At 41.1% G+C, this 14,486-nt stretch overlaps 1 protein-coding gene across 1 annotated transcript in view; it reads left to right on the top strand.

Moving 5' to 3' along the window:
• Positions 1 to 308: 308 nt before the first annotated feature.
• si:dkey-220o5.5 (actin filament-associated protein 1-like 2) overlaps positions 309 to 14,486 on the top strand; it is a 162,834-nt gene continuing 148,656 nt past the window's right edge. Inside the window, exon 1 of the mRNA XM_039769561.1 lies at positions 309 to 462. Within this exon, the coding sequence (XP_039625495.1) occupies positions 447 to 462 (16 nt within the window). The 5' untranslated portion in view covers positions 309 to 446. The remainder of the gene's footprint in view (positions 463 to 14,486) is intronic.

Genomic DNA, 14,486 nt, shown 5'->3' with positions numbered 1-14,486 from the left:
CATAATCAGAATCCACTTCATCCAATTGTAAAATGTTCAGGACAACTGTAATACAATTAAAGAACAAACTACCTCAAACAAGATCAAAAATAGTAGGCAATGTTTAACATGAATATACATACTTACATAAATACATTTTTTCCTAATATATTTTTAAAACATTAAATCAGTTATGTTAGGAGAGGTCTGTAAATATTTAGTCCGACGTCCTAACTGCACTTCATCATTGTCACTCTAGGTGGCAGTGTGCTGAAGCAAACCAAAAAGAAAGAAAGTCTCTCGTCTTCCCCCAGTGTGGGTCTCTCCTCCCCAAAGAGCCGGACGGTGAGTTCTCTCTGTAAGGAGTCGTTGACGAGTCGTCACGGTGGGAGTTCATTGAAGCAAAAGGGTCCCTTCATTAGCCCAAATATGTGACACATTGGAGGACCAGGACAACACAAGTGACAATGGACAAGCAGAGAGGTAAAACGGAGATACATCTAAACTTGCAATGTGCTATTATGGCAGGGGAAGCTTTCTTTCTTTCTTTCTTTCTTTCTTTCTTTCTTTCTTTCTTTCTTTCTTTCTTTCTTTCTTTCTTTCGTTGCATGCAGAGCTAACTAACACCCGACTTTTGAAGCTGTTCAGAGAGCAATCAAGAGTAGTAAAAGTGCTCGCGGTTGAAAGATTCAGGCGGTTTCATGCGATTGGCAGGCTGGTAACAAACTCGGAATGTTTATTCATTTATTTTAATAATTTAAATACGGACAGAGTGAATCTTTATCTTAATTGACTGATGCCTTTAGATACATAATAGGCAGAAAGGTTTGTAGTACATTCTTAGTACTATAATATATAATATAATACACTTTCACATACTTTAAAAGAAGTTCATTTTTTTAAGCTGAAAAGTAACAATGAAATCGGAACCGCGTGTGTTCCTTAGCCACGATTTGCTAATTTCGTGATGCTGATGGTCGATTTGACTGTTTTCTAGCTATCAGTTTACTGATTCCACAGAGAACACGACCCCTGACGACCTCTGTTTGCGAGTTTTAGGGTTTCCATGTTCTGATGGAGATATATCCCCATTTAAGCGGATAAGCCGGTGAGAATATGGATGGGTTACAGAGGGTAGGATTGGTGTCGATTAATAAGGAGATCATCTTGACTTGTCATACGCCCCCTGCGCTCTCAGTCCCTTTCTCAACCATTTACACCGGAGATGCCACGCGATTTCTATGGCTGAACCTGAGTGGCGCGAATCTGTGTGTGTGTGTTTTCTTCTTTTTCCTTTTGGGAGTACCCTACCCTTTCCTCTCATTTCATCTCAAGAGGACACGATCGGAAATGCCAGCGCCCACCGGGGAAGGCACAGCCTTAGATCGCAGATCAGTATCTTCGAGGCGCGCATCTCGATTCCTGGAAGGTCGCTCTGCTGCGCACCGCTCCAAGTTAGGAGGAGGCGGGGCTCGTGGCTCAGCAAGCCGTCCGTCTGTCCGCAAAGCGGGTGCCGCTCCGCCCTGCGTGTTTAACGTTAACTCGAGTTTGATCGTTGTCATTGTTAACCTCTGCGTAATTCTACAGGGCATTGACAGGCACTGCTGCAAGTTGAGCATGGGAAAGGCGCTATATAAATAACATGTATTATTAAATTGGCGGAGCTTCTAAAAATATGAGGATGCAACATTGACCTTACCCGTTACCGCAATGGAATGCTGCAAGCCCGCCAATGTGCGTGTAGCACCAGCAATATTATCTTGTGAGTTATATTCACCTATTAGAAATGCGAGGCACAAGCACAAAAATAGTTTTTCTAAAATGTAGTGTGCAGAAAAATAGGTATTCTTTATGCTTATATTAGGGTAACTGTGATTGTTTTAATGAAAGAAAACACCACTAAGCAATATTGGCTGAGTAAGTAGGCAGGCATTGTGGCGTAGTGGTTAAGCCTTTGGACTTCAAAACATGAAGGTGTAGGTTCAAATCCCATCGCTGACCCTGAGCAAGTCATGCCTCAACTTAAAAAGAGAAATGTAACCAGTTGTATCTTTCAAATGTTGTAAACTGTCATTCTTCTAGTATTCAAAATGAATAAATACTGTATTTGTGTTCTTAAAATGCCTTCAGGAAGTATTTAGACCCATCGATTAATGGATTACATGGGAACCAAATTTCAACTGTCACAGAAAAGGGTCTAATTAATTATGTTAATTTGATGTTTCAGATTTTTTACTTTCAATAAATTTGCAAAAAAATCTACTTTTTGTTTTCTCATTCTGGGGAATTGATAATTTTTTAAAGCAGGAAAACAATAACGCATTTTAGCACAAGGCTGCAACTTCGCAAAATGGGCAAGAAGTGAAGGGGTCTGAATTCTTTCTGAAGGCTCTGTATGTCAGTCAGTCATTTTCCAACCCGCTATATCCTAACACGGGGTCACAGGGGTTTACTGGAGCCAATCCCAGCCAGCACAGGGCACAAGGCATGAACAAATTCCAGGCAGGGTGCCAGCCCACCACAGGGCACATACACACCCATAGGATAATTTAGGATTGCCAATGCAGCTAACCTGCATGTCTTTGGACTGTGGGAGGAAACTGGAGCACTCGGAGGAAACCCATGCAGACACGGGGAGAACATGCAAACTCCACACAGGGAGGACCCAGGAGCGAACCCGTGTCTCCTTACTGTGAGGCAGCAGCACTAGTACTACACCACCGTGCTGCCCTGCTCTGTATGCCTCTTTGTATATACAGAGGTGTGAAAAACTATTTGCCCCGTTCCTGATTGCTTATTCTTTTGCATGTTTGTCACACAAAATGTTTCTGATCATCAAACACATTTAACCATTAGTCAAATATAACACAAGTAAACGCAAAATGCAGTTTTTAAATGATGGTTTTTATTATTTAGGGAGAAAAAAAAATCCAAACCTACATGGCCCTGTGTGAAAAATTAATTGCCCCCTGAACCTAATAACTGGTTGGGCCACCCTTAGCAGCAATAACTGCAATCAAGCGTTTGCGATAACTTGCAATGAGTGTTTTACAGCGCTCTGGAGGAATTTTGGCCCACTCATCTTTGCAGAATTGTTGTAATTCAGCTTTATTTGAGGGTTTTCTAGCATGGACCGCCTTTTTAAGGTCATGCCATAGCATCTCAATTGGATTCAGGTCAGGACTTTGACTAGGCCACTCCAAAGTCTTCATTTTGTTTTTCTTCAGCCATTCAGAGGTGGATTTGCTGGTGTGTTTTGGGTCATTGTCCTGTTGCAGCACCCAAGATCGTTTCAGCTTGAGTTGACGAACAGATGGCCGGACATTCTCCTTCAGGATTTTTTGGTAGACAGTAGAATTCATGGTTCCATCTTTCACAGCAAGCCTTCCAGGTCCTGAAGCAGCAAAACAACCCCAGACCATCACACTACCACCATCATATTTTACTGTTGGTATGATGTTCTTTTTCTGAAATGCTGTGTTCCTTTTACGCCAGATGTAATGGGACATTTGCCTTCCAAAAGTTCAACTTTTGTCTCATCAGTCCACAAGGTATTTTCCCAAAAGTCTTGGCAATCATTGAGATGTTTCTTAGCAAAATTGAGACAAGCCCTAGTGTTCTTTTGCTTAACAGTGGTTTGCGTCTTGGAAATCTGCCATGCAGGCCGTTTTTGCCCAGTCTCTTTCTTATGGTGGAGTCGTGAACACTGACCTTAATTGAGGCAAGTGAGGCCTGCAGTTCTTTAGACGTTGTCCTGGGGTCTTTGTGACCTCTCGGATGAGTCGGCTCTGCGCTCTTGGGGTAATTTTGGTCGGCCGGCCACTCCTGGGAAGGTTCACCACTGTTCCATGTTTTTGCCATTTGTGGATAATGGCTCTCACTGTGGTTCGCTGGAGTCCCAAAGCTTTAGAAATGGCTTTATAACCTTTACCAGACTGATAGATCTCAATTACTTCTGTTCTCATTTGTTCCTGAATTTCTTTGGATCTTGGCATGATGTCTAGCTTTTGAGGTGCTTTTGGTCTACTTCTCTGTGTCAGGCAGCTCCTATTTAAGTGATTTCTTGATTGAAACAGGTGTGGCAGTAATCAGGCCTGGGGGTGGCTACGGAAATTGAACTCAGGTGTGATACACCACAGTTAGGTTATTTTTTAACAAGGGGCAATTACTTTTTCACACAGGGCCATGTAGGTTTGGATTTTTGTTTCTCCCTAAATAATAAAAACCATCATTTAAAAACTGCATTTTGTGTTTACTTGTGTTATATTTGACTAATGGTTAAATGTGTTTGATGATCAGAAACATTTTGTGTGACAAACATGCAAAAGAATAAGAAATCAGGAAGGGGGCAAATAGTTTTTAACACCACTGTAAATGTGTGGCGTAAATAAAAAATATGAAAAATAAACGGAAACATTGCTAAATCCCTTTTCTGAACCTGCTCAGTGTTGCTGAAAGCTGAGCTTCTCCTTGTGAATGAGACGGGGGCAGCCCTGAAGTCCATTACAGGACCCACACGCAAAAACGAGACCCCTTGATAAGGTGTGGCTGATGTGGCGTGACTGTCACAGACTTACAGTAAAATGCATTTTCATCATTTTCTGTGAGAGATAATAATGTACTTAGCGTACACTGCAAGAACAGGCACAGTATTTTTTTAAACTCATAAAAATTACATCACTTTAAAACACAAGTTCCCATGAAAAATGAGTGTATACTATAATTGTACAAAAATAGCTTTTACATTAAAAATGTAAACTTTTAAGCTGAATTGTACCATGCTTTGTACAGGATGAGTAAGTATACAGCATATGTTATGAATAACCAAATTGCTTTCTTTGTCTGTTAATTTGAAAGATCCCATGAGAGGTTTCACTTAAGTTACAAGAGTCTGTTGCTGTCCCTCTTGACATTAAAATGCTCCCCTTTTAAGTTTTGTGCCTCACATTTGCAGGTTGCTGGGTCTTACTACACCTCATGCATACCACAACTTGCAAATGTCTCCTAGGCTTTACCCTATATATAAAAAAAGTTTCCCAAAAGTGTTATATACTGTATCATATTACACTAAAAAACATTAACATTTAAAAAAAATATATCAGCTCAGGTTGGACGGTTGGGAGACAAACTCAGAGAGACGAGATTGCGTTGGTTTCGACATGTGCAGAGGAGAGATGCTGGGTATATTGGGAGAAGGATATTAAGGATAGAGCTGCCAGGAAAGAGACAAAGAGGAAGGCCAAAGTGAAGGTTTATGGATGTGGTGAGAGAGGACATGCAGGTGATAACAGAACAAGATGCAGAGGACAGAAAGATATGGAAGAACATGATCCGCTATGGCAACCCCTAACGGGAGCAGCCGAAAGAAGAACATGCAATCTACCTGATATTTTGATGCAGAACAAGGTTTCTTTTTAGATGTACTGTGGTTTGAAGCCTCAGAGCATTAATGTACCTTAACCAAACACTGTCACTGTGTTCCCCTCATCCAACAGAGCAAGTTTTGTATTGTACAAGTCAAAGTTAAACAGCATAAATGAAAGGATTTTGTTAAATAATAAAAGGTATTTCTTCAACTTCCGAGCCTATGCCATGTTTTTATGCTGTACTGTTAGAGGGAAAGAGGAAGACGAGGTTGGGAGCCTGCGCTGATGGTGCATTGCCATACCCAACACGTGACAAACTACCTGGAGTGGGACTAGAGTACAGCGGGTGACACCTCAGCACCACACTGCAACAGTGTGAGGTTTTTCTACAGAGGCAGAAGGACAGTGGAATTATTTAGACTGGATACGGATACGAAAACAGTAGTCTGAGACATAAGCAATGGTCAAAGCCAGAGAATCAAAGAAATGTACCAAAATCCCAAACCTCAAAACATTACCCAAGTTTGGCAACCTTGGTTCTCTAAATAGTTTTTATTGCTAACTAGCACCACAAAACATTTTCCTTTGAAAAATCCAAAATCTTGGATGCCAAATGCAGGGCACTAAAATCTTAACGATCCTCTGAGTGATCCTCTGGGAGTCGCATGATGGCAATGGAGCCCCTGTTGCTAAAAACCTGATGGCAGATCACGTAACAAAATCAGCTAAAATGGCAGAGTCTGAGTAAAAAGGAAAAGCTAAAATTAAGACCTTTTTTTGATGCAAAAAAATAAATAAATAAAGAATATTTATCCTAACAGTAGAATAAAATGAATTGATTGGTCAAAAACACAAAACCATGGCACTGTCAAGAGCCATATCCTGCCTACTACTCCTTGTCTAGCAAAATATGTGATTATGTCAACATAATCATCACAAACTGTTATCTCATATCCAATTCATATACATTGCAGTAAAAAAAATATTGATAACATTATTTATTGGTAGTTGATTTGGATGCAGTTTACCTTGAAAGAAGGCATTCGCTCTAAACGTAGAATTTCTGAGCACTGATCACTCCAAAATGTTTGTCAGTGCTTGCATGGTGATGTGTTTATTAAAGTGGTGAGGCAACTTTAGCAGAGGATGAGTTTTAATTTTTGCTGACCCTGCATTACTTTCTTAGGCCTGATAGGAGTTGGAAACATAAGCATTTCAAAGTGAAGTGAGCCCCATGCAGGTTGCACTGCTGATGCTGTGATAAAACTGGCCAGAGATGGTGAGCCACAGTCCTAATTTGTAGGCGATTTTATTTTAGGAATTAATCAAATCAAATTCAGGTAGCAAATTAAGGAGTGACCCACTACTGAATGTTTAAGAAAGCATCTTGTGCGATCCTTTATATCTTGGGAAGTGATACTGGGCTTTAAAATGAGGTGTGTGACAAAACTGAATAGCATCGGTGGATGCCATCAAACAAGTGGAACTTTTGATCAGAATCTTCAAAACTAGTTGGAGTTTGATGTGAACAGCAGGTAATCTTGCCTTCCTTTAGTTGTTACTTGAAGCCTTTTAAACTACAGCATGAGGGACGTTCAAAACGTTTCCGCACTTTTATATTTTAGTTGGAAATGGTGAAGGTGGGAGGAGTAGTAATTGGGAATTAAAAAGTTGGTACGACACTAGGAAAATTGCTACGGAATTGCTAGGAAGGTGACTATGTAGAAAAGTGAAGTAATTTGTTTTTGAAATACTTAATAAATGGAATAAAAAAAGTTTTTGAACGTCCCTCATAGTAATCTAAAAATATCACTTAGATTGTATGCTGCAGTGAGCGTCTGTGTTTTATGAAGGAGAAATTTCAAGCATACTTTTCTGTTAACTTAGGAACTACAAAATAAAATTAAGTTAGAATCCCACCAGTTTGGTCGGACATCTGTTGTACTATTTGTAATAATTTATTAAACAGAAAAATTAAAGAAGGGCTGGGGTCCCAAACGAGTAATACCCCATTTATTTCAATTATGCACAGTAACTGCTGTTGATACACAGTTTCAGACGTGGAATAATCTTTCCTCTTTAATTCACTAGATTTGAGACCTAACCACTGTAAAGGTCATTTTGTAGGATTGGCGGTAGGCAGGAGGTGAGAGGGGGTTTGTGTCGTGATTCTTCTTCCAGGTTGGCAACATTGGTGTAGTGGACACACAGATGATTTGTTATTTTATTACGGGGAACACACCCAACCTTGACCTGGCATGCTCACTCACACACAGAGACACATAAAACAGCTGCCCAAACACATGATAATAAAGGGTATATTAAACAAATAAGACAAAAAAAATCATTAAAAAAACAACGCATATGCAAAGGTAACACCTAAATTTCCCAAGCGATGATAGTTATTTAACAGACACTAGACAAATAACGTCTGACGAAGCATTGAGCACAAAACAGTTAACAATAAAGATTCACAATACAGTCCATAGACAGATGCAATGATAGTGAAAATGAATTGAGAGGCCAAATGAACAGTTACCTGAATGTTATGAAGGTTTTGTCTTACCGTGTTCCAGTTGTTGGGAAGTTGGGAGTGCTTCCTGGATGAAGATGTTTACCAAACCAGACAAAGTCACATAGACAAGCAGGCACAGGAGAAGCACACACTGTAAAAATTCAGAAAGAAACTGTAATCCAAACGGGTGATTTCTAATCCAGAGGTGGGTGGAAACACAAAAGGCGGGTGACCAATTTTTTTGCTGACTTCTTCTGGCCCCCATGTAAAGTTCACACCCTATACCTTGTTTCCTTCAGCAGCCCCAGCAACAACACCCGATGCTGGCCAATGGTGAAGTTGGGTTTGCTGAGAATTTTAGTTAATCTGAGTAGTTCTGCTACATTCCCTTCCCTCAGGCCCTTTGGTCGAACCAAGGGTTCAGGTTGGAAATGTTGATAGTGTCCACTTTCTGGGATCCTGACCATCTCCACTCTACCGAGTAGATCCCCAGACCTTTTAGCTGTCCAATAGTGGCAGGGTAGAACCGTTTAGGAGATAGTTTAGCAGTAAATTTGTTGGAGGTTCTGGAGAGAGGATGCATCCAGATCCAGACTTTCTCACCAACTGAGAACTGAGCAGACTAAACCAAGATTGTGTGGACTTGGCTGCCATTATCCTCATCCTTTATCTGATGTATAATGTGGTGGTTGGCTTGGAGCTGTGAGGTTTAGGTGGATTGTGACCAAGTACCTTTTCTAGCGGTCCAGTAAGTTGTTTGCCTAAAGGTAGCAGTGCAGGGGTCTCACGTGTAACTTCATGCACCACCAAGTTCAATGCGTACCAGAGTTTGGGCAGCCATTTAGTCCACTCCTGGTGGTGTTCTCTGATGATGAAGGCAATCATGGTCTTCAGGATCTGGTTCATCCACATTTTTTTGGTGGTGCTACGCTGTGGTCATCAGGTGAACCACTCCCCACTGTTTCCAGAATTCTTTCACTACTGAGCTGGTAAACTGCAGGCACTGTGAGCTAACTATAGTGTTAACAGGCCAGGGTACAAAATTATTTTTTAAGAGGTCATTTTACCTGGACTGAGCAAAATCCAAAGGCATGTTAAAAACAGATACAGGCATTTTATGAAATGTGCAAAATAACATTTTAACTTATTAGAATAGTAAACATGGCTATTTAGTGTTATTAATGGCAAGAAAAAAATAAAATTTAAGCATTGTATAGATAAAGTTTGCTTTCTTTTTTATTAAAAACTACCCATTCCCTGTGGCTGCAGCCATGTATGACAGCTTTGTTTTTAAAAAGCCCCTGAATTCAGCCTTGATCTACAGTAACCCCCTTACCATGAAGAGCAGCAGGCAGCCATACAGTAGTGATGCAGCTGAAGCAGCGCACATTACCAGATGTGTGGGATTAAAAAACTGCAGTGGCCACAAGATGGACTCCCAGTGCAGACATCAAAGTTCATTTAAAAGAGAGTCCTGTGTAAGCATCGATAAAGGTTGAACTGGAGAGGGCAGAGTCTTAAGAGGTGTCAAACAAGAGGAAAGAGGGGGTGCTATCACAACAGGCAAACTAGAGTGGAGCAGCAGTGAAGTAGGACAAAGGTGCACAAGTGTGGCCCTGGCATGCTGAAATAGCTGCTGAGGTTTGTTCCAATACTTTTGGCTAATTAGAAGCCATTCCTTTCTGATAATGGAGCTTGTTGTTTAATTTTAAGGCTTGTTAGTCCTTTGATACTGCCATGGCAGGTCATTCCTATATTGTAGATTTCTCATACAATGATTAGTAACTCAGAGCAATTTAGTAATTCTTCACATTTCACTTTTTCCTCTTCCGTTTCTTTCCAACTATTCTATTAAAGTGGGAATTTCATGATGAGCACACAGAGTAGCAAGTGGGTCCAAGTTAGGGCAGTTTTCCCTCAAGTTCAGTTCTGTAGGCCCACTATGGTTGCAGATTTTTCATCCAGCCAGTGATTTATCTTACATCAAACTGATATTAGTGTTTACTTTGCTATTCTCTTGTTCGGAATTTAGAAAAGTGACTGTGAGATTTACGTACATGTATATGAAATTTAGAAATGTTTGTATTTTTGCCGTACTTTTATATGCTTAATCTTTTGTTATTTTCCTATTAATTAGCTTCCTTTCATTTCTTCCTTAACAGTAATCTAACAATGATTGTGTTTACATGTCCTTTAATAACGCAGTTATTCACAGGAAGCTAGTTTCTAAAATGCCATTCTGTTTGGAAAAACCTGGATTTTGGTCTTGGGGAAACCACACAGCACATTTAGTGAGTAACCACCACCTTATATGGCCATTTAAACCAGGGTGCATGGCCACTGAACTCTGTTTGCCTGCTCATGGCTTCATACAAGTTTTCAGCTGCCACAGGCTGAAGTGTCCATAAGATAAATTTCCAAAAGCAAATGCTTGGGCAATCCTATTATTTGTTCCCTGAGCAAACTGCTTAAAATAATGTCAATATTTTAGAAATTGTAAGGTTTATGTTGATGAACTGAAAATACAGTGCTAACCTCGGCAGCCTAATCTCGGGAGCAGGTGGGTAACATGTTAAAAGTAACATGCATAAAATATATATATATATATATATACATACTATATATATATATATATATATATATATATATACACAGTATATATACACATACAGTATATATATATTTATTTACATATACACATATGCAATTTGTACATATACACACTATATAGGCGGCACGGTGGTGCAGTGGGTAGTACAGTTAGGAGACCCGAGTTCACTTCCCGGGTCCACCCTGCGTGGAGTTTGCATGGGTTTCCTCTGGGTACTCCAGTTTCCTCCCACAGTCTAAAGACATGCAGGTTAGGTGCATTGGCGATTCTAAATTGTGCTTGGTGTGTGTGTGTGCCCTGTGATGGGCTGGCGCCCTGCACGGGCTTTGTTTCCTGCCTTACGCCCTGTGTTGGCTGGGAGTTCAAGTGGCCTGATTTGGACTTAACTTTTTAGAAGCACATTAAATCTCACAGTTTATGGGTGCAGATAAGCGATCGAGTGTGCCAGGTTTACCAGTGCATTAAATTAGTGAACCCACATTGGACTGCGTAAACTTCACATGCATTAAATACTTGAAATATGAATTCCTTTCGTAACTTGTGCAAAAAAGAAGGTGCAGGCTAGTAAGTAGATAGCTAACTAATGTCATTTCCTTTTACTATAAATTAGTGCAGTGGTTAGCAGTGCTGCTTCACCGATTTAACGATCTGGGCTTGAATGCATAACCTGCTTTTATAAACTTGCCAATATCCATTTCTGTGGACTGTAACTGTGTGAGGAAAACATCAGACTGTTCAGTGATATGTCCTGTTTCCAGAAAATAATGTACCATAACATGCAATGGTATTTGGTGCTCATCTGAATGTATGCGGCGCACACGCAGTATTGGCTGGTACGACCTTAAAGTACCTGGTGCGCAGGCTATGGTAAGTGGTGGGCACGAGATATATACATGGTGGGCATGAGATAGTAAGTTGTACTCACCAAATTGTTTGCCAGGCAGGAAAAACCACCGTATCTCCACAAGTGCTCCGTAAGAGTGTGCAGACGAATACCTGTAAACATAAAGCATGTAACTAAACCCTTACTCTCCCACAAGCCTAATCTTAACCATAGTGTAACTGGGTATACGATGGGAATTTCGTGCCTGAAGTTGTGGGCATTACCTAATGTACATCATAGGTATTGCAGGCTGCACTTAAACTCATCTCCAACCATCCCACACTCCTTAATAAAATAAAGCCCAGCCATCTACTTTTTTATATCACCACGCTACAAGAGCTGGAGTGACATCAAACTGAAGGGCCCAAGCCTTGGTAAAGGCGTAATCAGGCAGCCCCGAAGCGCACTTTTGTCATTTTTTAATCCAACCTGGATTAATCCAATCTTGTGCATACGTGAAACTATGTCCTACGTACGTAAAACTATCTCGTACATATGTGAAAGTATTCCGTATGTACAAGATATTTTCATGTACGTACGAGATAAGAGTTATCCCATAATTTTTTTTCACTGTGCGGTTTAGAGCTTGCGTACGGGACAGGGTTAACGGTTGCAGATATTCTACGGGATATTCTAAGTTGATGTTATCATCTTCCACACCATCACCACCAACTCTTTCAGGATGGTCTATTGATACGCATTTAACCAAATTGCCATGTAAACGATCGAAAATTTTTTGCATTAATTTGTTTCATTTCATCATTTCTTGGTGCTAGGTTTGCCTGTGTACTCATTTCTTCTGTTGATAACCCTTCGGGATGAAACTCTTACATAAGATTTGGGCATAATAAGCCTTCTTTTATTGGGAACTTAAAGTGAGGAAAAAGTAAAAATTTATAAGAGCTGAGAATGCAGGACCTGTGTCTGACAAAAGCATTCACACGAATGAGAGGTGAGAGGACCGTGGGTGTGGGCCATTAACCGTAAATGGTTGAGAGGAGGGCAAGACTTGAAAAAACTCTTGGCAATAGTCTTGTCTCAAGATTTTCTTTTATAGTAGAGTGATATACACTATATACTGTATATATTTTTTGAACAATAATAATTTGGTGGGGTACCAGGGTGCTGTTTCAAGTAGTGTTCTTGTCTCATGGATCCAGTGTCTTGTGTTCAGATTCTGTGCTCAGGTATTGTCTGTGTGGAGTTTGCATGTTCCTCCCATGTATGTCTGTCTGGGGTTTTCTGCAGATGCTTTGGTTTTCTTACCACATTCCCCAAGACACACAGGTTAAGTTGACTCAAGATTCCAAATTGGCCAGCACTTCAGCACTGATGAGTAGACATCTTAGCCAGGGCTGTTTTCTGCCTTGAGCTCACCCATGCATGACCCTGAAACGGATTAACTGGTTTTAAAAAATTTTAGGCTGTAACATATTTACAGTATATATATATTTTTTAAATTAATGTTTGATGTTAAGTACAAACAACAAGGCAGAATCTGTATTACTAAATGCATGAATATAAGATTGATGGAGGTACTTACACATGTATAGACTACTTAGTCCATCCTGCTAGATGACTAATAACTAAGCTGTCCTGGTTTCTCTTTCTGTCATATTTTAAAGATGGTCATTATAAAAGTAATTAGTGTCATAATAGTAGAACTAAGTAAGTATTCTTTTCAGATTCTCCCTAATATTTGTAGTACTCTATCGATCCATTTATCCATTGTATGCCTGAACTTTCCTGCCAGTCTTGTGTTCATTCATTTTTTTGAGCCTACACATTCCATTCCATTCCATCCTTACGGATGACACTGCAGTTGTGACCCGTTGGGCTGGCTACTTTGAGCAGTTGTTCAAAGCTGATCCTCCGGCTATGACGCTGGATATCTCTGGGTTCACGGTTCTTGAGGCTGATCCTCCAATTAGCTGTGAACCACCCAGTCTCACTGAGATTGCACAGGTGGTGAGCCAGCTGAGCGGGGGAAAGGCAGCTGGGATCTATGGTATCCGGGGTGAACTTCTCCAGGCTGGTGGTAAGGCTGTCCTCCTGACATTGAAAGCAATTTTTGCTTCCATTTGGGAGACTGGCATCATCCCAACTGATTGGAAAATGGTACTTGTTGTCCCTCTCTGGAAAGGGAAGGGTGATCACCTGGACTGCAGTAACTACAGGGGGATAACACTGCTGTCAGTGCCAGGTAAGGTCCTTGCTAGGGTCATCCTCAATAGGATCCGTGATCACTTTCTCACCTACCAGTGACCAGAACAGTCTGGTTTTACGCCTAAGAAGTCTACCATCGACCGCATCCTGGCACCGAGGGTTCTCTTCGAGTGCAAACGCAAATATCAGCAGAGTTTCTTTGCAGCCTTTGTCAATTTTCACAAAGCGTTCGACTCAGTTGATCGAGCTGGCCTGTGGGACATCCTGAGGGTTCGCAGGATCCCCTCGAGGTTGCTGGATATCATGGCTGGCCTGTACACTGGTACTGTGAGTGCTGTGCAGAGTGGAGTAGAACCTCTGTGTTTTTCCCAGTTGATTCTGGGGTTTGTCAAAGGGTGTGTTCTTGCTTCTACTCTGTTCAGTGCTTGTATGGATGGGGTGTTGGGCGAGGTCGTGGGGTCCAGCGGCTGTGGGGCATTTGTTGATGAAAAAAGATTCATGGATTTTGACTTTGCAGATGATGCTGTGATCTTTGCGGAGTCAATGGAGGCTCTGATCGGGGTGTCTGGGCTTGCGAGTGTTCTGGATAAAAGCCAAGATCCAGGCCTTTAATGACCTCTTGGGAACAGCCATCAGCAGTGTGTCTGTTTGCAGAGAGTGTCCACCTTGTCGAGAGGTTTACTTACCTTGGCAGTGACATTCTTGTCTCTGGTGACTCTTCCTATGAAGTCAGTAGACGGATTGGGAGAGCATAGGAGCGTCATGAGGTCGCTGGAAAGGGGTGTGTGGCACTCCCGATATCTTTGCAAAAGGACAAAAGTCCAAGTCTTTAAAGTCCTGGTGCTTCCTGTCTTGCTATATGGTTGCGAGACATGGACACTATCCAGTGACCTGAGATGAAGACTGGACTCCTTCGGTACTGTGTGTCTCTCCGGAAAATCCTTGGGTGCCGTTGGTATGACTTTG

Source organism: Polypterus senegalus, chromosome 11 (genome assembly GCF_016835505.1).
Source record: "Polypterus senegalus isolate Bchr_013 chromosome 11, ASM1683550v1, whole genome shotgun sequence".
NCBI lineage: Eukaryota > Metazoa > Chordata > Cladistia > Polypteriformes > Polypteridae > Polypterus > Polypterus senegalus.
This window is presented reverse-complemented; position numbering and strand designations above follow the sequence as displayed.